Raw genomic sequence first — 25,669 nt, forward strand, 5'->3', positions numbered from 1 at the left:
GATCATGACGCAGACCAGACTAGCCAGATCATAGGCTCCCATATTCCGCACCGCGCGTCAGCACTAATATGTACTCAATTGAATTCCGGTTGCTCGCCAAAAACATGTGTCTACGTTTCTTTGATTCCCCAAACACCCTTGACTCCAATCACGCCACCATGGGCGATACAGTCCGGACCGACGTCTTGATCGTCGGGGCTGGTCCGTCCGGGTATGTTGCTCTATCAACTTCCTTCTTCGTCTCCCAAACTAAATAAATGACCACATGGACTAATTGCCAGTGAAAAGGTTGATGGCCGCCGCCTGGATGGCCCAGATGGGAGTGAACACCATAATAATTGATCAGAAGTCGCATCAGACGCGATGCGGTCGAGCGGACGGACTGGAGAGTCGAACGCTAGAAATTCTGGACAGTTTCGGCCTGGCGGATAAAGTCTGGGCTCAAGCAAACCACACCGTGGAGATTGCATTATGGGTATGACCCTTCAAGTTGTCTTCGATAGCAAATCCACTGACTCAACCTCTGTCGCGTCCAGGGCACCACAGCTGATGGTAAGCTGCAAAGGCAGAGTGTCACCGCGAATTCTAAGCCTGGATGGTCCCGGTTCCATGAGTCCACGCTCAGCCAAGGTCAAATAGAAGATTATCTCATGGAATATGTGTGGGCTCGAAAGCACGTTGAAGTGAAGCGGGAAACAATCCCCACCTCGTTCGAAATCGATTACATGACGATTGACGACCACGATGCGTTTCCGATCCGCGTCAATCTGGAGAATGTGCCATCCGACCCAATGACTCCGTTTGACGGCGTGGTTACTCCGAGCAGCGAGCTCAGCGAGGCTCAATCGGATGATTCTGGATACGCAGGAATGGGGACAACGGTTGAAGCCAAGTACATTCTGGGCTGCGATGGAGCCCATAGCTGGCTCAGGAAGCAACTCGGGTTGAGGCTTGAGGGCGAAAGTTACGACGATTCTTGGGGTGTTCTGGATATTATTCCCTTGACGGATTTCCGTAAGTTCAGCCGGATCAAGTATCGCTATTTACATTGCTAATCCAAGCTGGTCATCCAGCCGACATCCGGAAACGTTTCATTATCAAATCAAATCACGGAACTCTCATGATGATTCCACGGGAGAGAAAGTTGGTGCGCGTGTACGTCGAGCTCCCACCAAAAGCAGCCGACAGGTATCGCAAAGAACTCAACGCCGACGTCCTCATGGAGCAGGTTGCAACTATCATGCAGCCGTATACCATGAGAACATGTCACATTGACTGGTCAACGATATACAACGTAAGCTCACCCCTTCTTTTGCTCTTTTGACGCTGTACCTGAAACACCTAAGTTAACAACACCAAGGTCGGTCAACGCATCTGCCGAAATATTGGTCTATATAACCGCATATTCCTCGCCGGAGACGCCATCCACACGCATTCCCCGAAAGCCGGACAAGGGATGAACGTCAGCATGCAAGACACGTTCAATCTCGGCTGGAAAATCGCATCAGTTATCAAGGGTGTATTGCTGCCACGTGTCCTCGAGACATACCAACAAGAACGGGTGCCCGTTGCCGAAAGACTGATTGCACTAGACCAGCGGATCTGCCGAGGAATGTGTAGCCAGCGGAACGGGCATCCAGAGGCTCAACGTGGCCGCTTCGACGAGGACCACAAGCGGGCGCTCGAGGAGGAGAATTCCTCAATGTCGGGACTCGCTGTGATCTACCAGCCTAATTCTCTCGTCACAGCAACAGTTTGGGATGCGTCTTTGCCAAAAGACGTGGCGCCCTGCAGGAGCAGACCATCTGTGGCCCGGAATCTCCGAGTCGGCGCTCGCATTCCTAGCGTGCTGATCCTTAACCAAAGCGACTCGCAAGCATGCCATCTGCAGCAGGTCCTCCCCAGTACGGGACAATGGAATCTGATCGTTTTTGGAGGTGACGTTGCGAACGCGGATCAGAAGCGCCGCGTCGAAGACCTCGCAAATGCCCTCAATTCCCCGAATTCAGCTTTCGAGAAGTTGAATGACCCGGTATCCGTGGCGCGGCGCGGGTTTCCGGCTCTCGGCGTGTATCTCATTCACTGTGCGGATAGACTTAACATCGAGCTGAACGATCTGCCGATGGTCTTCCGTCCTTGGACAAAAGACGGTGTAGACTATGGCAGGGTTTGGGCTGATGGCGAAGCTTACCATCATGCCGGAGGAGGGAAGCTGTACTCGTCTTTTGGTATTGGGGACAGGGGGTGTATGGCTTTACTGCGGCCTGATCAGCATCTGGCTTTTCTTTCGGATATTGATGATGTAGAGAGTTTAGAACAGTTTCTGCGGTCGATCATGCCCGAAGCGACGCAGAAGCCTCTGTCTTTATAATACAGCTGGAAATATGGTAATAGAAGCTGTATATAGGGGCCATTCATCTCGGGTTTGTAGCAGGAATCGGATATGCATTAAAGGAGCAATGTTATATTCACACAAACTAATTCTGTAGACCAACAGCCCTAACCCGCTCAAGGTACTCCTGCAAACTATCATAATCTCTAGCCCCAACAGTAATCGCAGCATGGCTTTTTGACCGTGACTCATTATGTACCCAGCCACTAACAATCAAACTGCCTTCTCCAATTTCCTTCGAAAAGACTTCCTCGAATTCATCTCGCGTACAAAACAATCGCCCGCTAATCATCGCAGCCTCGAACAGCCCACGCCGAGTGAAATGACCCGTGAGAGGCCCTAGATGAAAAGTGCCAGTAACCCGAACGTTCAGATCAATAACCAACTGCTCCCCACTCTGTCGATCGATAACAATGTCCACACCCGCCGGGCCATGATACCCTTTGCGATGCAAGAACGCAGCCACTTTGCCTGTGAGCGCGCAAAACGTCTTTCGAAACCCTGCCTGTTGCCGATAGGAGATGCACCCGCCGATCCAATGCGATTGGTCGTCGAATAGTTGCTCACAGCAGGCAATGAATATCGGTTGGCCGGTCTTCGTGACGAACAATGATAGAGCCACCACAGGTCCGTCAACAAAGTCTTGCAAGACCATCGAGCAGGGATAAAGATGACGGTTCGTTTGGTTAAGTTGTCGTAGCATGGCTCCTAACTGGGTTGTGAGCATGGCTTTTATCCGCGTTCGGTCGGTTTCGGAGGTCACGGCAAAGGTGCCCATCCCTGAAATCGACTGAGGTAATTTGACCATGAAAGGGATCTGATGTTGCTCGATTGACTCAGTCATCCGGGCAGCCTCAATTGCAAGTAGACTGGGATCCTCGTAGTTGGCAAGCATGGTGTCAATGACCCGAGACAGCGGCGTTGGTAATCCAGACACAGCCAGCCCACGTTTTGACAGGATCTCATAGTGAGTTTCCGGACAGGTAAGGTGTGGTAAATGCGACAGGCAGTCGGTGGGCTGTAGAACGGCGATCCTCGCGTCCAAGCCTAACTCTATACTGTCCGGATGCTTTGCAAAACTCACGATTGGCCGCTGGTCTTGCTGTAGCTGGGCGAACGTTTGGTAGATATCAAGATGATGGGCGGGCACAGAATCTGTAGCTTTAGGATCCCCTTCGCTTTCGCCGCCCACTCTCCTTTGTGCAATAACGTCCAGAATAACTAGAGGCATCCTGCCGGCTGAGAACGCGTATCTCTGTGGTACCAGGTTGGCGGCCATCGTCAAGGCCGACGTGGCGTCTTCATCCTCTTCTTCCACTTTGTACCCGTAGGTAAACTTGGCCGATGTACTCTCATGGGTGTGCCCGAACTGTAAAGGGTAGTAGATCAGGACGCTGTTCTGGCCATCCTTCGAATCGACTGCGTAGAGATCGTAGAGGGTATAATCGAGGGTGATTAGAGATGGGGTATCCATTTTAGTAACTCATATCGACGTATGAGAATTGGAAGAATATTGAGCCTAGAGAGAAGAGAAAGCGTTGAGATTGACGCTTCTACGGATTTGCATTCCAGCGGCTGGATCCGGATGCCTTCACTTTCTGTTTTCGGCCCCTTGATGCGACCGCTCCACTGCCTGCGATCGTCGTAGCCGATTCAAATAGGAGAAGCTCGGTGAGCTCATTCATTGGATAAATTCGTACGTTCCAAAATTTTCAATTTAACCTGTAAGACATCCTAATCCGGAGCTCTGACTGGCCCCGCGCAGCTAAATTAAACCAGCCTATGATTGTTACATCGAAGATGGAACAAGATTTCGCTCAATATTCGGAGCCCATGCTGTTTTCTACACCTCAAGTCCAAGTGCTTCCCTACGGGAAATGGAATTTGGGTCGTAGAATGGTCTCTCTCCTAGAGAAACGACTCGGTTTCCAACCCGAGCACCATTATAGTCACTGTCACCGTTGTCAGAAGGAATCTTTTACATGGCTTTTCCCACCATATTCTACTTACTATGTTGCAGTATGGAACACAGAGCGGCTAGTAGAGGTTAGAAAGTTGACTCACATGGGGTTTCATGGGTTTGTGCATACTTATCCCATATAGCGACATCATTTTCACTCCAGCGGAATCGCACCTGAAGGTCATGGTTCTCAGAAATTAATTTCAGAACTGAATGTTAGAAACATGGTTAGCCAATTCATTACTTAATAGATGTCATGTGAGAATCATACAGTAAGACTTCAACATCTCACTTTCATAATCTGTCACATGGTCAATCCATCCTGCGCGGATCTGAAATCCAGCAGCAAACAGACTCTTCCATCTGCTGATTATTAGTTCATTTCTCATTCATCGAATTTAAGAAGCTCATATTGTTATGCTCTTACCCAGTCACCGGGTTTGTGCGCACAACGGGACTGTATCAGCCTTGGTCAGAGAAAAATTTAGAAAAGAACTCAAGCAAGTGCATATACTGACTGGGAGGCCTTGAATTCCACTCCGCTGTTCTCCGGATTGCCGCGGTTCTCTGTGATAAGTTCCATATTCTTGTCTCTGACGGCATCATTGAACGCAGGTTGGTAATGGGTGGCCGTCAAACCCTCGGCGAATTTCTTCAATGCTGGGGAAAGTCGGTCGTACGCCTCATATCCAGACGCCCAGAGTGTATCTCCTCCTGCGTCCTCCGGAGGAGTCACGATTTTCAGAATGGCGTAGTCAGATGGCACTTGTTCAAAGGTGATACTGCCACCTCTGTAAATAACGAGGTTGTCCCAGGTCCGTAGACGATCTACTTACTCTGAATGCCATCCCTCGCTAGCTAATCGCTTTGTACTAGGACCACAACGACCCTTATACAGCTTCTTATTCTGCTCTGAAGACATAATAGTCACCTCATCGTCGACCTTCCCGTCCTTGTCTACTGCAAGCCCGCGTTTGCCGTTCGAAAGGGGGTGTTTATGGAGATAAGATGCCGCGGGTCTGCCTGTCAGCTGCCCGATCTTGATCGCCAGGTTCTTCTGGTCAGCGATGCTCAAGTCCTGGTTGCGCAGGAACACCACTCCACGCTGGGAGACTGCTTGTGAGTTAGTATCTTAATTACCCTTTCGTCACAATAGAGATTCGGACCTATGATGCCCAAATCCCGGATCTTGGCATCGTCGTGCAAGATCTCGCTCAGTTGCAGCGTCGAGAACTCCCGGCCAATGGCGGAAGTTAGATCAAATGATTCGTATTCTTCCAAGCTTCCGGAGTATTTGAGGGGACCTGAAAGCCTGCTCGAGGAGATAGATTTGCTAGGATATCTATCGTCTTGGGGGATGGGGTATGCATCTGCAGAAGGGGGTGCCATGTTCGGGTCTGTGAGAGCAGAGGGGTAGGTGGAAAGTCACTGAAGGACAAAACCTGACTTCACTAATGTATCCATATATTATGAAGGAATACCACTATTCCTGCTGTTCAATGCAACGTTGCAAGCAATCACAAGCTTTGGCATTTTGACGTCAGTTTCTGAGAACGGATGCATGATTGAATAGACCTACTAGTAGAAACCTAGAAGATGAGAACATTAGATCTAATAGATATGACCAAGCCATTGCACAATAACTACAAGTACTACTAGTTACCGCCGGCGGCGCAGGAATGACGTCCGTTTGTGACATATTTGACATGCAAAACGGAAGCAGTGGTCTTACACAAGTTACTGATGTCATTGACTATAATGCGCAGTTCAATTGCATGCTGGGAGGTATATAGCCAGCGCACAAGCGCAGCCTGGACATTGACATGGTGATTTAATGAGGTATATCTTGTTGTATTTTATCATTTTCTGGTTATGGATGATGCCGATCGAAATGCCTGGCTGCAGTCTGCCATTCCTGCAGATAGTGGGGATCAGAAGGCGGAAGGCTTCCTCTCCGTGAAGGACAGTCGTACGGGAGCCAAATACGCCTTTCCAATCTACCGGAATGCGGTGCATGCCCTCAGCTTTCGACAGATCACTGCTGATGACAGTCAAAATGCAAGCCAACATTCCAAGGAAGGGCTTCGCGTCTTTGACCCTGGGTTTCGGAATACCGCGGTGAAGGAATCCAACATTACTTACATGTGCGGTGTTCCTGCTCCTCACAACTCACTATCATGTCTAAGTGACCTGTCGAATTTGCCATTACAGCAACGGAAAAAGTGGCTTACTATGCTACCGAGGCCACACAATTAATGCACTTGAGGGGAAGACTTTCGAAGAGATTATCTATCTCCTCATCTGGGGAACACTGCCGTCTCAAGAACAACTCCAGCACCTTCAGAGATGCATTGCAGAGGAGTGCTTTGTCCCTCAAGTAGTTGAGACCGTTGTTACCAGCTTCCCGTAGGACTCTTTCCCTTACTATATTCGTCTTTCTGACCTCGATTGATGAACCTGATGCTTCCGCAGACGGAATTCTCCATCAGTAGTCATCTTTATAGCGGCTCTCAGCGCCTTCGCCGCCGACCGACCGGACCTGCTACCCTCATACGTAGGACGCAACCTCTATGGGAATGACATGAAGCTAGTTGACGAACAGATCGTGCGCATTCTTGCTGTGGTTACTGTAACAGTATCCCTGATCGCCTGTCACAAAACTGGACGCCCCCTGAAATCAGCAGACGTCAGCGCAAGTATGATCGAGAACATTGTACACATGAGCGGCCTTGCAGAGAATTCGAGAGTGCCTGCCGCTACTATTATCGCCACGCTCCAGCGGCTATGGATTCTGTACGCAGACCATGAGATGACATGCTCAACCGCCGCTTTCCTGCACGTGGCATCGACCCAAGCCGATCCAATCTCCTCATTTATCGCGGCAGTCACGGCGGGGTATGGACCCCTACACGGCGGGGCGATCGACACTGCCTACAATGTCATGCGAGAGGTCGGGACAACCGATCAGGTCCCCGAGCTCATTGCAAAAGTCAAACGGAAAGAGTGTCGATTGTTTGGATACGGACATCGAATCTACAAAGCGACAGACCCACGCGCAGAGGCGATCAAGGAGATCCTTCATGATCTCACTGGTGAGGTCCCTGTAAATGAGTGGGACCCGCTCCTTAAGGTGGCATTCGAGATCGATCGCATTGCTAGCAGCGATGATTACTTCACTGCTCGCAAAATTTTTGCGAATGCCGATCTGTATGGTAGCTTTGTCTACACTGCACTGTATGTCCTTTCTGTGCCCTGAGTATGCAACATTAAATAAGTAATCCATGCTAATGCAGTGTGGTCCTTGTCCAGGGGCATTCCTACAGAACTAATTACGCCCTTGGTGATTGTCTCACGGATCCCTGGCGTTCTGGCCCAGTGGAGGGAGTCTGTTGGTAAGTTCACAGCTCATACATTGTATCTCTGTCGAAGGAGTGGACTCACCGACTTCAACGTAGGTCGGCCCCCGGCAATATGGCGGCCCCAACAGATCTATACAGGGTCAGAGACAGGGAGTACCAGTGGAAATGATAGTTATATAAGCACTAAGGCTCCAAGATCGCCGGATAACAAAGAGAAAGCACCAAGTTCAAAATTGTGACTGGGATGATAAAAAAAGCTCTGACTTTATGCTGATGTAGTATGTAAATTTGATCCTTATATATATGGAAAATTTACAACATCAGATTTGTTATGAGAAGGCTCTCATGGCTAGAGTTGCATTTAGACCAATAGGCACCTACGCGGACTTGCTCGAGCGCTTCAGCCAGTGCGTTCTTTTTGAAGCGGCAAGTCGAAGCCTCTAGGGTGGGTTTGAAATGACTGTCATATTTTCTCCCACCGCGATATGGCCTTGGAACACCGCCGAGATTAACATTGAATCTCACCTTATGAAACAAGCCGATCACAGTCTGAGTTGTTCTGCCCCAAGTTGGCGCTGGGGGCGGGAGAGTATTTCTCGTTCCTTTTATGTATTTTTAGTTCCATCCGCAGACGGTCTTCCATGAGAGAAAGCCTGTTTCTCAAGATTCCTTTGGCAGCGAATCAAAGGCGATGTGGTCGGGTTGTGGGCTATCTCGGCTTCAGCCGTATATTGCAACGATATGTAGCAAGCCCGATCATAAATCTCAACGCAATCCAGAACGGCTCAGCTAAAATCATGGCAGAACCTTCATTCACTTGTAGCAGCCTTTGCCTTTTCTCAAGATTTAGAACTCTTATTTTTGCTTGCCTCATCATGGAAAACTCGGCAGGAAACAACCAGAAAGCTAGTGGCTCAGGCGCCTGTTCCACGCCGCAGCATCATGATTCGGACAGAGCTACCATACCCAGCCGAAACCTCCAGGAAGTGATGCTCCTGACGGCGGTGCTGTCGCGTGGCTGGTGGTGCTCCGTGCTTGGTGCACTTCCTTTTGCAGTTTTGGCTGGCTGAACAGTATGATTGTCAACCGAGCTTTGGCTGTATGCGCTGACAAGACTTAGGTGTGGGCGTGTTCCAAGAGCACTATTAATATGAGCTGCTTGACGCTATTTACCATGCATTGTTTCATGGATTTCATCGCTGGGAGTCTTCTTCATGACGGGCATGATGTGTTTTATCTTCTATCAACTGACGCAATTACTAATGATCTCTTAGGGACCCTTCGTACGGGCCGTGTACGACCGCTACAGTCCCCGGCTATTGCTCTTAATACGTAGCATTATGCACGTCTTTGGCAGCATGATGGCTAGTCTTTGAAAAGAATACAATCAGACACTGCTTTCGCAGGGACTCCGTTCTGGTCTTGGTGCCTCTGCGATCTTCTCACCCGGTAGGTTTCTCCATTTTCCAGGACCAAATCCGATGCTTTTGAATTAACCATGTCAGCTATTGCCTGCGCGGAGGGTTGGTTTAATCGCAATCATGAAACAGTGTTCGGATTTCTATTCACAGCTTCCAGCGTTGGCGGTTTTCTTTCTCCGATCCTTCTATCACATCTCATCCGCGAATCGGGTTCAGTTGGGCTATGCGCGCCTGCGGATTTCTGCTCCTTCTCCTCCTGATCACTGCCAATCTGACTGTTCGTGCCTGGCAACCTCCAAGACCCATGAGGATAACAGGGGCGCGAGTCGTTAAGCCGCTCACTGAATTCCAATTCGTCCTGCGTGCGTCCTGCTTGCAGTCGGTTTCTTTCTCTTCACGTACGCCTTCTGCACGCCCCTTAATTACCTTCCTAGCCAAGCGCTAGCGTCAGGCATGAACGCGAAGCTTGCTTAGTATCTCCTGCCGATCTTGAACGCAGGCTCTTTATTTGGCCGTCTTTTCGCGGGCTCCATGAGCGATAAAATAGGCCGCTACAACATCTTCATCGTCGGCGCTATCTGTCTGGAGCTTTATTCTGGTCCTCTGCCTGCCGGACTCCAGCAGCATGGGCCTGATTGCCTTTGCTCTTTATTTTCGGCTTCTTTACCGGATCTTATGTATCCTTAAGTACGCATTTGATCATGCAGCTTTCACTGCTATGTTGAATGGCAATAAGGCTTTGGTATGACGCCCCTCAAACTAAGCAATAGCAGGGATTGGTGCGCATCGGTTAAAGAACTAGGGACGGTATTCACGACCATCCGTCGTTAACATCCTTCCTGGGAGATCGACTTTTATAGTACTCGCTTTTCTCTCTCTATTTAAACATGGTAGCTAGATTAGACGAGGAGCTAGATTGACCGAACTATGAAGGTCGGTTTACTTATGAAGACTCGTCCCGGAGTTCCTGGGTAATGGGCTGTGGCAAGCGTGCTGCCCAGCTGAAGATATTGATGTACCGACCACCATTGTCGCAGATTGACGCCGCTAATGTCTATGATGTGCGTCGAGGATGATACTGGACGTGACATATCTGGGCGCGGAAGCTCAGAGTAAGCGGCAGGACAAATTGCAGGAGATTTTCATACAGAGCATGAAAATGGAGCTCGAATGCGGGGATGAGAGACATCTCGTGGCTGGTGCGTTTTGGGCGAGCAGAAACTAGCTTGAGATATGGCCATGTATTGGCAAAGGTTAGGAAGCTTCTTCAATGGTAAGAGCTTAGTGAGATAAAGTCCCATACCATTTGCTGGGTCAGCTCGTACGCCTCAACATCAAGCTCTTCGTAGAAGGGCTGCATCTGATGCGCTCTTGTCCATTTCTGGAGAAAGACCTTGCATTGTCGAAAAACAGCCTGAAGGCTAAACTGGTTGGCGGCCACAAAGCGCCTGGATACTGATTAGCCAAGCGTCATTGTCATTTGAAACCCAGGCAGTACATCAGGGTGTTATCACCGGTGTTTTGTTTACAACTGAATTGCTGGAAGCTGTGTTCGCGAAGAAGTTTCTTGAATAAACCCAATATCCCCCCAGTAGTCGCTGAATGGACCATTGCGTTGAATTGTTTGGAACTCGGATTATCCGAAATAGAATACCAATGAGTTAACCACAAAGCTGTTATGAGCCAGCCAATCGGAGGGTCTAGGAGAGATTGTCTGTCTGATGAATGCCCATGAAAGATCAGTTAGTATTTAATGAAGTATATGTCGCCACCGTGCTGGACGATAGCAAGTAGATTAAAGAAGACACTCAGAATGTCACAGAAACAGATGGTATACAAGCATGATAACAAATGATGCATGAATAATCAAGTGGTACACAAGCCACCTGGTACAAAAGAAGTTCCTTGGGACTAGAGGCTTTGAGTGCAGCGTCGGGGCGGGAAAAGTATTTATTCATAACCAACAGGATGCATGGTTGAGAGCTGGCAAAAGAGGCAAAGTATTATCCTATTCATGATTAGTTAACTCTCTCTCGCAGTGAACTTGTAGTAGAACAATTAAGGAGTTAGTGAAAGACGTGTGAGACTACTCCAGCACTGTGATTGATTGGCACTAACTAAGCTTGCTTGTACTGGCATGTTTTATATCAATGATGAGGACTACATTCTGTTCCCACAGGATGAATACCACAACTATCCCATATCACAGAGAAAGCAGAAGGAAACAGACGGCACATGCATGTGAGCAATGTTGCTATCACAAAACCCATTACAACGGTGGTCGGCCCATGTGTGTTAGTTGTGTTCAGATAGGCTTTCAGCGTCGTTACAGCCCCCCATCAAGCTAATGCTAGGCTCAGACTCCGAGACGTGCTAAAGACCCTTGGCTATGAGTAGGAGAACGACTGACCAGAGTCGAGCAACTCATGCACACAGTCATGGCCCAGAGTAAAGTATTCCTGGATGTGTACTCATGGCTATCAAGTGTACCCTTGCCGACGCCTCAGGCGACTCAGATCGGGCCGATGGGATGTGCTGCATCATTTTTTCAAATAAATATAAAAGGGGTCATTCTGGTAAGTGAGCATTTCAGGCTGCAAGTATCCTCTGCTTAAGGGTTTTGACCACAAAGGTCCGACATCCCATACCGCCTCCTTGGACAACATCCTCCGTGCTGTGCTGTTCGAGGGCTGTCATATCACAGAGCATCTAACATGTCACTCACCCCATCCTGGGAAGGAATCAGCGCAGTATCAAGATCCAGCACGCCCGTTGCCATAGGTTCAGGGAACTGGTGTTACTAACTGACTTAACACAGAATATGCAGGCCCCGTCCATGTTACCGGCCCTGACAGAGGTGCAACATTTAGTGAAGATTTTCTTTGAACTACTGGGCATATCTTTCTATACATCAGAGAGACAACAGTCCTTGGTTATATCGCGTCCTTGCAGAAAAGCGATCCCAGTACACAGGAGCCGGTTGAGTATTGTATCCTCCACATGTGCATGGCATTTGCTACCATCCAGGGTCAACTGGGTCTACCGTCAGAAGATGACCTCACCTCATCTTATGATCATTTCCAGAGAGCACAGACCATTGTTTCGCGGATCCTAGGAGATGGCGAGGCGCGGATTCAAGTTTGGTGGATGTGCTTTCTGATGGACCGGTATGTTAGCATCTTGCATTGCCCACTATACTTCTCATGCCACTCTATCATCTCTGTCCTTATTAACAGAATGTGCAGTATGACCTTAGGCCGCCCAGCTCTTATACCAAAGTCCTATATCACCAATACCCATCATCCCTACCCAACGGAGGTACCCAGTACAAGGAAGATAGGAATCAACCTTCATGAGGCATCTTCAGCAAAGTTATCCATCAGCACATTATTTATGTTAACATGGTAAGTGCTAATGTTTTTGTCTTGTATAATATGATCATATCTTTGCTGATAAATGCCAGTACTCTAAACCTTATTCCGGGTGAGATTATAGAGGATGTTTATAAACCATAATCTGGAAAGCAATATGTCTCTATCCCTGCCAGCCTTACTAGAGCGTGTCATTACCAGTAAAGAAAGGCTCAAAGACTAGAGAATGACATACCTACCATTACTTGGGTCTTCTGTATACAATCTCAATCCCAAGGATCCCCAACCAGGCCTATGGCAAGAGGAACATATGCTGGTTCTCCTTAGCCTGCAGTCCCTGAATGCTCAGTCCTTGCTTTATCACGCTGTGCTCCAGTACATAATCGGAGAAGCTTGTTTTGCATGTTTCTAGCTGATCCTACAACCAGGAAATAAACCATAGTGTTTGCTACTGTCTAGATTGTATAGTCCTATCTATGAAGCTCATCTCTCACAGCATGCAGCGGCCGACTCTGCTGCTGATATGGTAAGTGTCTGTGTCTGCATACTACAGTAAGTGCCCCTGATCTGTTGTCTGACCAACCCTTGAAGAATAAGATTGATGAGAGTATCAGCTCTTAATGCGTCCCTGACACTGTCAGCTGCCGTTATTCTTCTCCTCAGGGGATTGGTAAATCTGCGGACGTATACTATTTCTGGCATCACTCGCATTCTTTGAACAGCCGTCGAAACGGTTAGTAGTATGCTGGAAGGGAATAGGGTAGTGAGACGATGTCAACAAACCATCAAGCAGGTATCACACATATACTTAGCGGCAATACAGGATCAGCGAAACTTGATCAAGTCGAGAATCCTCGACCGCCGAAAAGAACAGTTGAGGCGCGATTCCCAGATCCCTCGCATCCAAGGGCGGCCCGAATCACCTGCATCGATGGATGGGCGTGGGATGTTCGCTCTGTTTGACATGGATTGGGCACTAGTAAGTAGACTCCCCGGTAAGTGAACTGGGGGTGCAATGTGGCGATTTGCATTAGCTAGTGGCATATGTGCGATGGAGTTGGACACTAACCTAATTAGTGTGTTGGACTAGTCAAGTTTCTCTGTGCATACGTAATAGCCTTAATTTTTCAAGGCTATTATTTTGTATCAACTGTGCACGGCAGCGTGGCTTGCATGGGAGAAGAGCTGCCAGTACCCCACGGGGTGCGTAGCCCTTGGTATGGATCACCTAGTGTCAAACGATCAAGAGGCTTGTACCAGTGCTTGATGTAACATTGGATTCTCAGTGGTCCTATTACACACGACTCCCTTACGAGGCATGAGGGCCCTTATAATTGTTCAAGTAGCAATCTATGGTAGAAAGAGAGTGCGCATTCCCTGCCGCTCCATTCAGCTTCCTTATCAAGGCTCTATGTCCAAAGACAGATACAAAACTAACTAGACTACCACCGGAAGAACCAAGTATGGTCAAAGATGCAGCCCGAGTAAATAGTATGCTTACCTTCATTGACTGTCTCTTCGTGGAATTGTACGACATCTGGTGTCTGGTGTCGGAAGCTATCATTACCTTGGATGCGCACCTGGAGCACTTCACCCTGATGGAAAAGTGTCGGCGTTGGGAGAATTTCGATGTCCACAGGAACAATCTCACCGGGACGTAGCAGCAGTCGGCCCTCATGGGGATGGAAAGGACAGTTGATGGCTGTCTTTGCATTATCCAATTCGCGGTGGCTGACACGCAGCCAGCCCGTGTCTTGGAAGAAAGGTCTGCTCCAATGGCATTTCATAATTGGGACGGTCGGGGCGGTTGCCTTGCCAGTACTTTGGCCCTGGCGACCGCGATGAGAACCTGTAGGCAGTGTTAAAGAGCAATTTCTTTCCAACACAGACGCATGTCTATATCCATGTCTGAGCGAAACTGACAACAACTTCAAAGAAATGACATTCCAACAGTTGGGAGGGTTATTTTTTTCCTAATTGCCGAAGAATGATTCCAGGAGAGAAGGATTCCTTTAATTATGCCGTGCGCTCGTGTTCATGAGAAATGGGAGACATCGACGGCAGGCATCGAGGCAGCCATCTCCACGCGGGAAAAGCCGAACCAATTACTGGATCAGGCGGATTGTTATGGTTACATTGGGTCGCCTTATTTAATTTGCTCACTTTAGAGCCACCAACTACATGACTCGTTTTGTCAGTATGTGAGAAATTAAAAGGGACTCTTGAAGCCTTGAAGGCTCCAAGGTTATTAATAGTGGACTCAGATCAGGTGAGCTTGCTTTAAAAGTCGGACGCCTGAAAAAAAATCCAAATCAAGCAACATCAATATGGCTCTTAGTCTCACTCATGTCAGCACTAGCCTTTACAAAGGCCTTGCCATTAGGCTCCTTGTCTCATGGTCTCACCGCGCTCAGTCCGGCTTCGCTCAGCCTTTGGTGATTATCCGCTGCTAGCCTGCTGCACCTTATAGTCGGACTCACGTACGTTTCCCTTCAAAAAAAGGAGAGAAAAATAACTACATGCTTGAACGTCTACGCATTAAGTATAACTTTCACTCTTGATAAGGATCGGTGACATTAACCCCTATCTTGCTCGATCCGGCTTATTTTAACTTGGTCTGAGGCTTTTCTGAGCCAGTCTACCGCCCAACATTCCGACATGGCAGACAACAACATCCGAGACCGCTTGAGGTCGCTGGCCTTCGACCTTGGCGAGGCCAGGGATGCTCTTCGTGGCAAAGCTGTCCCTGTGGCTCTTGGACGCAGAATCACGCGACTTTGCGTCATCCGGGGCATTCGATACCATGAGCAATTCGCCGAGCATCCAGACCTCGACCAGCTCAGGCAATATGTGCCAGAAGTCTCCCGTGCTTTGAACGCTCGCGCAATTATGAGCAACAAGATTCCATCTATGCCTGAAGCGCGAGACAGACCCTACTGCATCTGGCACCCTCAAGTGGCATCGCAAGACACCTACAGGAAGCTGTGGCAGCAGTATCCTGACATGTCGTACCAGATTGCTCGCGCGTGTGCCGTAGCCAACTATGCGGAATTGTATCTCGAGATGGATCTGTTACCTGACGTCTCTGTTGCCGAGGAAGCTCGCGCTAGTGGATGCATGGAAATCTATGAAGCCATCGTGCGAAATCCTGTTCGATATCCCATCATGAATGATTACACCAGAGAGATTACGCTGCAGAATCCAAGGCCTGCATGTTTGAACGATGATACAGCAATCGTATCTACTCTCGATATTAAACAAGGCATCAGAAAACCCCGAGGCGAAGAGATAGAACCCATCATTGAAGGAGCGACCATGGAAGAGTCGCAAGATGCCGATGATATGTTTGCTGACGAGATTGACTATCTTATTCCCTTTTCTGGGTTTGAGGAGAAAATGTTCAACATTACAGAGGACATGAACGTGGGCGAGGTGAATTCAGAAGAACCACAGCTAAATTACCTACCCGAACTGCTCTCTCAACCTCTCCCCGTTGATTTGCCACAGGGCAACAAGGACCTTTTGATCCTGATGGCGGCCTATTATGGGAACATCGAAAGATATGCAAGACTGCGTCGTCCTTGCATGATTGAAGGGGAGCCAGGGTGCCTCGTGCGTGGGATCTATCACAACTCTATGTTCGCCCTCTGGTGTAGGACCCAAACTATACCAGACTGGCCGGCCAGCTCGCATGCCACGAGTGCGATACATGCTCGGATGATTATGAACAATGACTTGAGTCGTATCATTAATCTGGACAAGAGGCAACCCTATAAAGAATTTCTTGCCCACATGCCATACCTAATCTGGTTCCCTAATCCAGCTAATCACAATACATACAAAACTCTGGCGAGCACAGTGACTGAGATGAGACCGTCAGTCTTACACGCAGCTGTCTATACAGAGGACAAAGATCTCTTTGACTGGATGCTGGACGACCTAGGCGTGGCCCCGACCGGCCCTGCTTTTCAGGAAGCCAGGGTTCGAAACCGGGGAAGGGGAGACGCTCCTTCCCACTTCGTGTGTCGTCTAGAGGCTCGCAGTCAAGAACTAGGGATAGATCTTGCCGCTCCGGTTGCAAGTTTCAAAATGTACTCGGCGAAACTTAAGCAGGGTAGTACATATTTGGCGAAGGAGCTGACGCCGGCGGAAGTTCATAGCTCAGTGGAGGATTGGGGATTCTATAACGGATACATCGTAGATGCTTCCGAAGTGGAGTTGTTTGCATCCGCACCTGAATCTTGGCGCCCAGACTCATGGAAAGTTGAACTAAACTATGAGGACTGGCCGAAAAGGGGAAGTACTGATGAGTAGCTTAGAAGCATTAAGTTCCTAGTAAGAAAGACTTTTGAGCTACTTTGCAAGTCACCTCAATAATGGCCCTAGATATAGCTTGTGTCTTAGTAGGTGCGGTTGTCGCCTATCCTATGAGCAAGCTCCGCCCGCCCCTGTCAGGGGCTGGTTTATCAGTGCCATGACCCCCCATCCCCACTATAGCATCACCCCTCCCTGTCTGCCCCTGCTGTCTAGTACAGATGATCTAGGTGGTATTTAACTTATCTCTATATACTTAATCAGACTATATCTATTATACAGCGGAGGTGCGGCGGATATCGGGTTCAGTGGATCTGTATGGCGCTGGGGTTTGGGGTCACCACCGGGCGGATTCCTCCTTGCCCCCGCATGGACGTGAAAATTCGCGGGGGAGACACTTGGTCCAGCTGGCAATGGAACCACAATCTGGACACGACAAAATTCTCCCTTCATAATCCTGGATTGACTCTGCACACCGCGACTGTGACAGCGGATCTTTATGCGGCAAGAAACACGCTCACGCGCCGTCTTCATGGTGCAAATCCCTATGGAGTAGTGGAGATCGACTTCAGCAACATGGCGGATGGCGACCATGCCGGACTAGCAGCGTTGAAGGACGCAAGTGCTTGGATTGGCATAGTCCGCAATGGCACCGAGGATCGTGTGGTTGTTACCCATGGTCTTGCCACGGGAACGTACGGAGGAACGACAGGCACACGCACAACTGTAGCAACAACTCCAATTATCCGAACAAAGGTGTGGCTGAAGGTTAGTCTTGATGCTGCCGCCGTGGATTCCCACGAAGCGCACTTCATCTACAGCTTAGATGGGAGCACATTCATCGAGCTGGGAGACGCCTATTCTGTTACCACCGACTATCTTTTCTTTATGGGATACTGTTATGGAATCTTTAACTACGCGACCCAGGCTATGGGTGGCTCTGTTGATGTGCTTAGATTTGCAAATGAGTCTAGCTAGGAGCCATTCGCAAATTTTAAGTGCGATATGCTTAGTTTGGTCATGAACGGTCGTTGCAACCTGCCGTCGTTGTGTATCACTCTTATCTAGATGGCCAAGCACTAGGGTTGGAGGGATGTCTACAACTTTGTCCAACGTCCTCTAGCTGGTATCGTTATGTCTCCGCCCAGTAGATTGTATATATATAGCTAGCTACAGAGCTGCACCTTCGATGCTGCTAATTATAGTTTTATCCAATGACGTCGCATGCTTCTTGTCGCAGGATAAGGGTAGGTACAATATCCACCTGGGGCCTGCAATTAAAAACCATGCAACTGAAACACGGCAGAGCAAGAGCCATCGCACATATCGTCCTTGAAAGCTCTACATCTGAACTCTTGTACTTACTAAGTATGGTTGAGAACCAGCCATGGATAAGACTACTACCGATCGGATTCTTGTTAATGAAGACTAAAAGGTAAGGTTTGTTCAGAGGACTAGGGCGGGGCTAATAGCCGTGTATATCACACATTTTACTTTTGCAAAAGACCTTGATAGAGTGTGATAGCTTCAGGGAAGCAAGCAGAGTGATAACCATCCCCCTAAATCATGGTATGGTGTATGAAAGATGGATGGTTATACACACAGTGATGCCGTCAAAGTAACCGGCTGGGGACAACCATAGACCTTCTTGTGAGCCGGCGTACTGTAGCAGCCAGCATCATTGGCCGCGCAGTCAAATTCCTCACAGCCTTCTCCGGGGCTCAGCGTGTTGTGGTTTTCCGCGAAGGGGTTACCCCATTCATTGCTCAGCTCATCTGAAAAATGCTGTTAGTGGAAGATTTCGTAGAGGACAAGTGGATATGGAATCCTCACAGTACGCATAGTCTGGGTTAGAAGAGAATGAATAGCCAAAGAAGAGAGGTTTATCCAGCGTTTTCGTCTTGGCGATCTTGATGGTCTGCGCATTCGTTCTGGTCAGCCTCTCTCATTATCTTATCTGGCTTCAGGGCAGAACAGATAAACGTACCGATCCAGAGGCTCTGAATTTCTCCGAGAATGTTCCGCCCGAGGGAATGGTGGTCAGAGGGCCGGGGGCGCTGCCATCGTAGGGGAACGACTGCACGTACACGGTGGTGCTACAGTCGTTATTCACGATGGCATTCTGGGCAGAGGTCAGGCCGAGGAGGGCACCGAACGCAATCAGAGAAGTCTTCATGGCGGATATTAGTCGAAAGGTTAGCAAGGAATAGTTAAAGTACCTGTCTCAACCCCGATTAGATGAGGGGAAGGGGCCTCATATAGCTCTGCTACTCAAACACTGCAGTACCGATGAGTTACCGATGAGGAACATCCAAGAAGAGCATCCAAGACATCGCGGCGCCCTGGCCCATTCAACGTCCTGGATTGTCAGGCCACCGCTCGGGTATCCGTTTCCCCGCCAATCAACACGGGTGCTAGGTGAGACATGCGCATCATAGCCACTGCATGTACTCCGCATCACACACCGCACGGGATACCGTTGCATCCCAGAGGCCAGTTTCTCAACATTGGATGGGCGTCCTGTCGACAGTGATCCACGTCAAGTAAGGATGATCTCAGTGGTGTGGGGAAACTCCTGAAATCAAGGAATTCGTCAGTCTGGAATCTCAGCTGGTTTCCCCACTTCTGACCCCGGCCAAGTACCCCCAAAGTCATTTGCCCATTCTCCTCGTGAATGCGATGGTGGATGCTGTCCCCCGTCAGACCGCGGCTCCATGGGTATGTCACAAGGACGATGTGTATATTCTTCCTTCTAAAGTAGACATGTCCTTTAGCTCCCTGATTCATGCGAAGGACTCCAGGTCAGTCATGTGGTCAACCCTCCTGGTTTAGTTTGTATGGTCGCTAGTAAGACAAGGTCCTCTCTGGGCATTTACTCTTTAACCTCCAAGTTCTAGCGACGACAACTGTGTCTTCAGCCCAAGACAACCTTGCCTAATCATTATTATAAAGCTCATCACAAAAACTAAGGATCCGGGATGTTGTCCTATAATTTGCCCATTTCAGAGTCAATGGGGGTCGCGACCTCCCATAATATGTTTTGCCCAGGGTCTCGCTGGACTACCTTGCCCTGTGAGATCTTCTTCCCCCAGGGATGAGACAGGCAGCCATGGGCTGTTTTCCGCTTGAATAATTTGTATTCCACACCAATTCCTACTGTCATAGCTTCCAGTCCTTGGCTCTTATTTCTGCCGCACACTGTGCAGCTCTTTCGCTTCGACTCATTGTACCATATCCTTCCCTGATAGCGTGTGTGGGCTTGGTACATCCTCCATATTGGTTCGTTCCCCCGGGACCACTCCGGTCCCAACACTGCAGAAGTCCTGAACCACACCAGACATGCGTCAGTCAAGGCGCCGATGCATCGTTAGTCTTTAACAGTTGCGTGTACCGCAGCAATTTCTCCTCGCCGGTGATGCCCAGGAGCGCGATGAGCGAGTTCACCGCAGAAGGTGGTACAAGCCAACGGACCGTCAGGTTTTCCAGACAACATCTGTCCACCTACACAGATCGGACTTTTACACACTTTGAGACTGGCACTTTCCGCTTTGCAGTATGTGCTGAAGTCGTTGCCGCGAGAATTAAAGCTGATCTGTCGTATATTACATGTAAGGAATCGGCATTCATGGGGGAATCCTGGGTGCTATCAGGCATTTGTTTGCAGCTGGGAAAAGCTCCATTACCTCTCGCTCGCTGCAGCACCTGCTCCTGCGCTGGTCATCAACTAGTGCGCATAAGGTGTATGCACCGCTTGGTGAAATGGAGTAGAAGGCATGCAGTATCTGTGGGAGGTTTGCACATTATGATGGCACCACTCATATCTCAATAGTATGGTAGTATTTTGATAAAAAACTAAGCATGGAGAAGAGAGGGAAGAAGTATATACATAGTAAGGAGATATATAAACAGAAGGTGGAATAATATAAATAATCTAAATAGCCTAGGAGAGGTAGGTAGTTAAGATAGGCAGAAAGGTCTATACAGTTAGAGTTGCATAACCGAACCGCTAAAATTGAATCCAACCTGCACCGAACTCGCAGTGGTAAGGGTTCAATTCTAAGCCTATGGAATTACACTAGTTTTGGTTTCCCTAGGTTAAAACTAATTCAAGTTTGGTTAAAACCATTAGTTTTGATTTTTGATGTTTTATTAGATTTAACTAACCAACCCTCACTGTTTCAGATAGAAATCACTAAATACTTAGATATCTCTTATAATTTTAATATCACTAGATAGCCCTAGATCTAGGCTATCTAATGATATAAATATCAATTTAAAATACCTAGTGGTTGCTAAGATATAAGAGAATAATCATTTCTGTCACAGGTTGGTATGAAAGTAGTGGTGGTTTATATATATATATACATCAACCTTCAACAATCACTATAATCTAAGGATGATTTTAACTACCACCCATTCAGCCCTATAGATATTGAATTAATATTTTAGATATAGATTATTATAATGATAAATACTATATATTTTATATAAAAATATTAAGTTTCTATAAGTATAGTAATAGTATGGTAGATAGTATAGCAGTTAATAATCATTTAAAATTTCAGAATAGTAAAAATTCACTGAATGATAGCAGTTTAACTCACCTAAAATCAAACTAAATCTAACTATGGTTAGTTAGTAGGGGCCTAGCTAGGCCTAGCTAGGCCTAGTAGCAGATTTTATAGTAAAACTCACACTAAATTAGAACAGATCAGGTTTGGTTCTGATTTCTAAGATTTGGACTTAAAATCATAGCAGTTCAGTTCTAACCCTAGTTGGACTTGCCTGAACTTGGACCAAATGCAACTCTATCTATACTCTATATAAAGTGATTAGCAGGGAACTTAGTAATAAATTATTATATTCCCCCCCTCCTTTAGGTTCTAGATACCCTTATTCAGGGTCTACTATTATTAGGGTAATTATTAAGGAATATATTATCTTTAGCTACTTATAACTAGTCTAGTAGGTATATTAGTAGGCCTAGTATAGCTAGATTAGAGTTACATAACTGAACTGCTAAATAGAGTTGCATTCAGTCCAAGTTCAGGTGAGTCTAACTAGGGTTGGAACTAGAGTTGCATAACTGAACTACTAAAATTAAATCCGACCCTTACCAAACTTGCAGCAGTGAGGGTTTGGTTCCTAGCCTAGGGAATTACTTTAGTTTTAGTTTAGGTAGGGTGAAACTGATTTAAGTTTAGTTAAAACCATTAGTTTTAATTTTTGAGGTTTTATTAGATTCAACTAACTAACCCTTACTGTTTTAGATAGAAATTACTAATTTCTAGGATCTATCTAATAATTTTAATATCACTAGATAGCCCTACATATAGGGGCCCCCCACCCCTGTTAGGTGCCCTTCACAGGGTTCCTGCACCCCCCTTACCCAGCAGCTGCATCTGCCCTAGACCCCTGCCCCCACCCTTACAGGGCCCTAATCTGCCTCACATCCTGTGCACCACATCTAGCAGCCTTAAATAGTCCTGCGCCTGATGTCCCTATCTGCTAGCATGGCTGTGTGATCTGCCTGTACCTATCAGGATCAGGCCTACCCTGCTGTTGACCTAGGGTAACCTGCCTGCCCCAGGCGCCCTAGGGCACCTATAATTAATATCTGCTGTCCCTAGTTATCTAGGCAGGGCCCCTAACCAGGCTATAATCTGCCTTACTATATAGTTAGGGAGATGGTTCCTGCTGGGTACAGTGGCTTAGGTATAGGTAGTATACCTAAACTATAGAGATATATATTACTATATCCCTACTCCCAGTAGGCCTGGGTCTAGACTACCCTCTAGGTATAGATACCTCTCTAGCACCCTCTAACTCCCCTTAATTAGATCCCTAGATCCCTCTAAGTAACTAGCACTCTATTCTTATACACTAGGTAGTAGTAGTGGTAGTAGTATACTAGTTATACTATTATTATTATTATTATCCTGGTTAGTATAGGTTTTAGTAGTCTTTAGTAGGGATCCAGCCCCCAGTGCCTAATATAGTTTAGGGCTATTAGTACTACTAATACCTAGCTATACTAGCTATACTAGCTATACTATGTAATAAATAGTACTATAAGCCTATTATAACCTGCTCTCTCCATCTCCCTGCCCTAAGTTAAAACTACTAGTAATAACCTAAGCCTAGTCACTATACTTACTACAACTAACAGTGGCTGCCAGCCAGAATATAGGCTAATTAGATAGATTAGATTAGATTAGGTCTAATCTACTATCTACTTATGCCTGCCTAGTGCCTGTATCTGCCTATACCTGCTTCCCTAGCCCCTTTTATATTCTTTCCCTTTTCTCTCTCCTCTTCCCCCTTAGTAAAGTATTATCTTCCTATCTATTAATCCATCTATCTATTATCCATTATCTATCATCCATCATCTATCTATTATCCACTATGTATCTAACCATCCAATTAATCTATTAATTAATTAATTAATGAATTAACTAATTAGGGGAAGGAATACCCTTACCCTTTACTCCCTTACTTACTTACTAACTAGATTAAGCAAGCCTCTTATCACCTATTAATTACCTATTAATTACCTATTATTTAATTAAATCAAACCCTAGGCCCTAACTATAGAATTAGATTAAATTAGGTACTATCCCATCCTATCTCTTTATTAATTAATAGATTAAATTAAGTCCAGCTACCATCCTATCTAATGAACTAATTAATTTAGGTAGAATATTTAAAGTTAGAATAGATATAATAGGCTGTACACCCCTCCCCTCCTGCCCCTAAATCACCTATATATACCTATATATAATAGAATCCCTGAATCATTTATACCCGCCCCTGCCTACTAATCTAGGGATAGACTAGCAAGTACCTAATTAATACTATATTACCTATCTATCACCTCCTCTAGTAGATCTAGATAGTTCTAATTATAATAGTACTAATAACTATACTAGTACTACTACTATATAACTACCTCCTAGAGTATTAGGCTATTATCTACTAGGTATATAGGGTTATGGTCCCTAGCTGCCTAGCCTACTAATATCTATAGGAAGCCTATTACCTCTCTACCTAGGACTATTACCTAGAGCTTAATACCCTGCCTATAGGTATCTAGCCCTAGTAGGACTACTATAACTTCCTATCCTACTACTATAGTAGTAAGTAGATCCCCTAGCTCCCTTACTACTATATCTAGTGCTATAGCACCTGTAGGACCTTCTTAAGCTATAGTATCTACTAGGTCTAGGAGCACTACTATTAGGACTATCCTATAATTTACTAGCAGCCCCTACTATAGCAGGTTAAGGTATAGGCCTAGTTTACTAATAGCTGCTATATATCCTACTAGATTATTAGGGTCCTTAGTATACAGCTACTAATATAGTCTATACAGCCCCTAATCTAGACCTAGATACTAACCCAGCCTATCTAGTAAGGCCTAGCCTCCCTCTTAGCCCCCTAATAAGACCCCTTAACCAGCCAGCTAACTAGGACTATAATTATCTATATTAGCCTAACTACCCCACCTACCAGCCTCACCATGCCAACTATACTAACCATACTAACCATCCTAACCATCCTAACCTTAGGCTGGCTGCTGTCACACCCTGGGATCCGTCTCTGCTGTTCTCTGCTAGTCAACTACTTTGGGAATGAGGTGATATAGTCCCTGGACTATATCTGATACTTACCTAAGGCCTACCAACCAGGTAGCCTTAATGATGTAGTGATATAATAATCTAAATAGGATCAAGGACAACCAAAGGTAATATAAGAATAATAATAGTAGAGATAGAAGCAAGGCCTATTAAGTATATATACTTAATAGTAGAGAGTAACTAACAAATTAGACTAGTAAACTTATACTTAAGTAGATGATTTGTATTAAATATAAGGAACTAAACTAAGAGTACTAGATATAGTATAAATAAGTATCCTTATATATCTAGAGTTCCTCAGTTAGTATACCTGATGGTATATCCTTGATATAGGAGTAGTATATTACATACCCTAATATTATAGTCTTAGCATACTATCTATATATCATATTATATGTTTGCTTCTGTAAGCATAACATTTCAGTAAGTAACTACTGAACTGTTTTTCTGTGGAAACCTATCTAGATTAAGTATTCCTCTAGATCACACCCTGATTACTCTGGGATTGACTGGTGATCATTAATCCTTAGGTTTCTGCCTGTCACACCTGCCTTGCGCTGGCGCGGCTGTGTTAGTGCCATAACAACTATAAGGAAAAATAATTAAACCAGTAATATTAAAAGAATAAAAAGACAGGATACTGGTATATAATCACTATATACTTATAGTAATAGTTAAATTAAAAGAAGACCTGTTCATTCAAAAAATCACTAAGGAAATAAAGAAAGACTAAATTATCTAAGAGATACTTGAAAATTCAGCAGATAATAAAAACCTTACCACAGATAATAGAGGATTAATATACTTCTAAGGACTCATCTATATACCTAAGTATATAAGGACTAAGATTATTATAAAGCACCATGATAACCTAATATATAGTTATATAGGAATAGAAAAAATAGCTAAAGCTATTTCAAGGAATTACTACTTTCTAAACCTAAGAAGGAAGGTATAGGGATATATTTATTAATATAAGACTTATATTAGAGATAAGCTGGCTAGACACCAGCTATATAGCAAGATATAATCACCAGAAGCACCATAATAATTATAGGAATGGATTATAGTTAACTTTATTAGATTATTACTAAAGTTAAGAGGATATAATTATCTAATAACAGTAACTAATAGACTTATAAAATTCATCTATTTAATCCTAACCATAATTAATATAATAGTAATATAATTAGCAAGCCTACTTATAGGACATAT

At 46.2% G+C, this 25,669-nt stretch overlaps 7 protein-coding genes across 7 annotated transcripts; 4 read left to right on the forward strand and 3 right to left on the reverse strand.

Annotated features, from left to right (window-relative positions):
- Positions 1-158: 158 nt before the first annotated feature.
- On the forward strand, positions 159-2,371 carry ALT_4843 (putative FAD monooxygenase; the record flags this gene model as incomplete). The annotated part of the gene is made up of 5 exons (XM_033556970.2): positions 159-211; positions 289-475; positions 537-1,014; positions 1,074-1,294; positions 1,361-2,371. 5 exons carry the CDS (start codon positions 159-161, stop codon positions 2,369-2,371), a joined length of 1,950 nt encoding a protein of 649 aa, XP_033412861.2.
- A 106-nt stretch (positions 2,372-2,477) lies between these two features.
- On the reverse strand, positions 2,478-3,866 carry ALT_4844 (putative solid-state culture specific protein; the record flags this gene model as incomplete). Its single annotated transcript, XM_033556971.2, has 1 exon — positions 2,478-3,866. One exon carries the CDS (start codon positions 3,864-3,866, stop codon positions 2,478-2,480), a length of 1,389 nt encoding a protein of 462 aa, XP_033412862.2.
- Positions 3,867-4,235: 369 nt separating this feature from the next.
- On the reverse strand, positions 4,236-5,741 carry ALT_4845 (TauD/TfdA dioxygenase family protein; the record flags this gene model as incomplete). Its single annotated transcript, XM_033556972.2, has 8 exons — positions 4,236-4,344; positions 4,403-4,429; positions 4,483-4,561; positions 4,624-4,715; positions 4,780-4,809; positions 4,871-5,143; positions 5,189-5,465; positions 5,519-5,741. 8 exons carry the CDS (start codon positions 5,739-5,741, stop codon positions 4,236-4,238), a joined length of 1,110 nt encoding a protein of 369 aa, XP_033412863.2.
- Positions 5,742-6,224: 483 nt separating this feature from the next.
- Positions 6,225-7,608, forward strand: ALT_4846 (citrate synthase; the record flags this gene model as incomplete). Its single annotated transcript, XM_033556973.2, has 3 exons — positions 6,225-6,496; positions 6,564-6,758; positions 6,825-7,608. The coding sequence occupies 3 exons, from the start codon at positions 6,225-6,227 to the stop codon at positions 7,606-7,608; spliced, it is 1,251 nt and encodes a 416-aa protein (XP_033412864.2).
- A 7,553-nt stretch (positions 7,609-15,161) lies between these two features.
- Positions 15,162-16,817, forward strand: ALT_4847 (uncharacterized protein; the record flags this gene model as incomplete). The annotated part of the gene is made up of 1 exon (XM_033556974.2): positions 15,162-16,817. The coding sequence occupies one exon, from the start codon at positions 15,162-15,164 to the stop codon at positions 16,815-16,817; it is 1,656 nt and encodes a 551-aa protein (XP_033412865.2).
- Positions 16,818-17,186: 369 nt separating this feature from the next.
- Positions 17,187-17,795, forward strand: ALT_4848 (uncharacterized protein; the record flags this gene model as incomplete). Its single annotated transcript, XM_089599812.1, has 1 exon — positions 17,187-17,795. One exon carries the CDS (start codon positions 17,187-17,189, stop codon positions 17,793-17,795), a length of 609 nt encoding a protein of 202 aa, XP_089456150.1.
- A 615-nt stretch (positions 17,796-18,410) lies between these two features.
- On the reverse strand, positions 18,411-18,993 carry ALT_4849 (uncharacterized protein; the record flags this gene model as incomplete). Its single annotated transcript, XM_089599813.1, has 3 exons — positions 18,411-18,592; positions 18,651-18,735; positions 18,805-18,993. The coding sequence occupies 3 exons, from the start codon at positions 18,991-18,993 to the stop codon at positions 18,411-18,413; spliced, it is 456 nt and encodes a 151-aa protein (XP_089456151.1).
- Between the last annotated feature and the right edge of the window lie 6,676 nt (positions 18,994-25,669).

The sequence above is a fragment of the Aspergillus lentulus genome (assembly GCF_001445615.1).
Source record: "Aspergillus lentulus DNA, contig: Alt08, strain: IFM 54703, whole genome shotgun sequence".
In the NCBI taxonomy this organism is placed as follows: Eukaryota; Fungi; Ascomycota; class Eurotiomycetes; order Eurotiales; family Aspergillaceae; genus Aspergillus; species Aspergillus lentulus.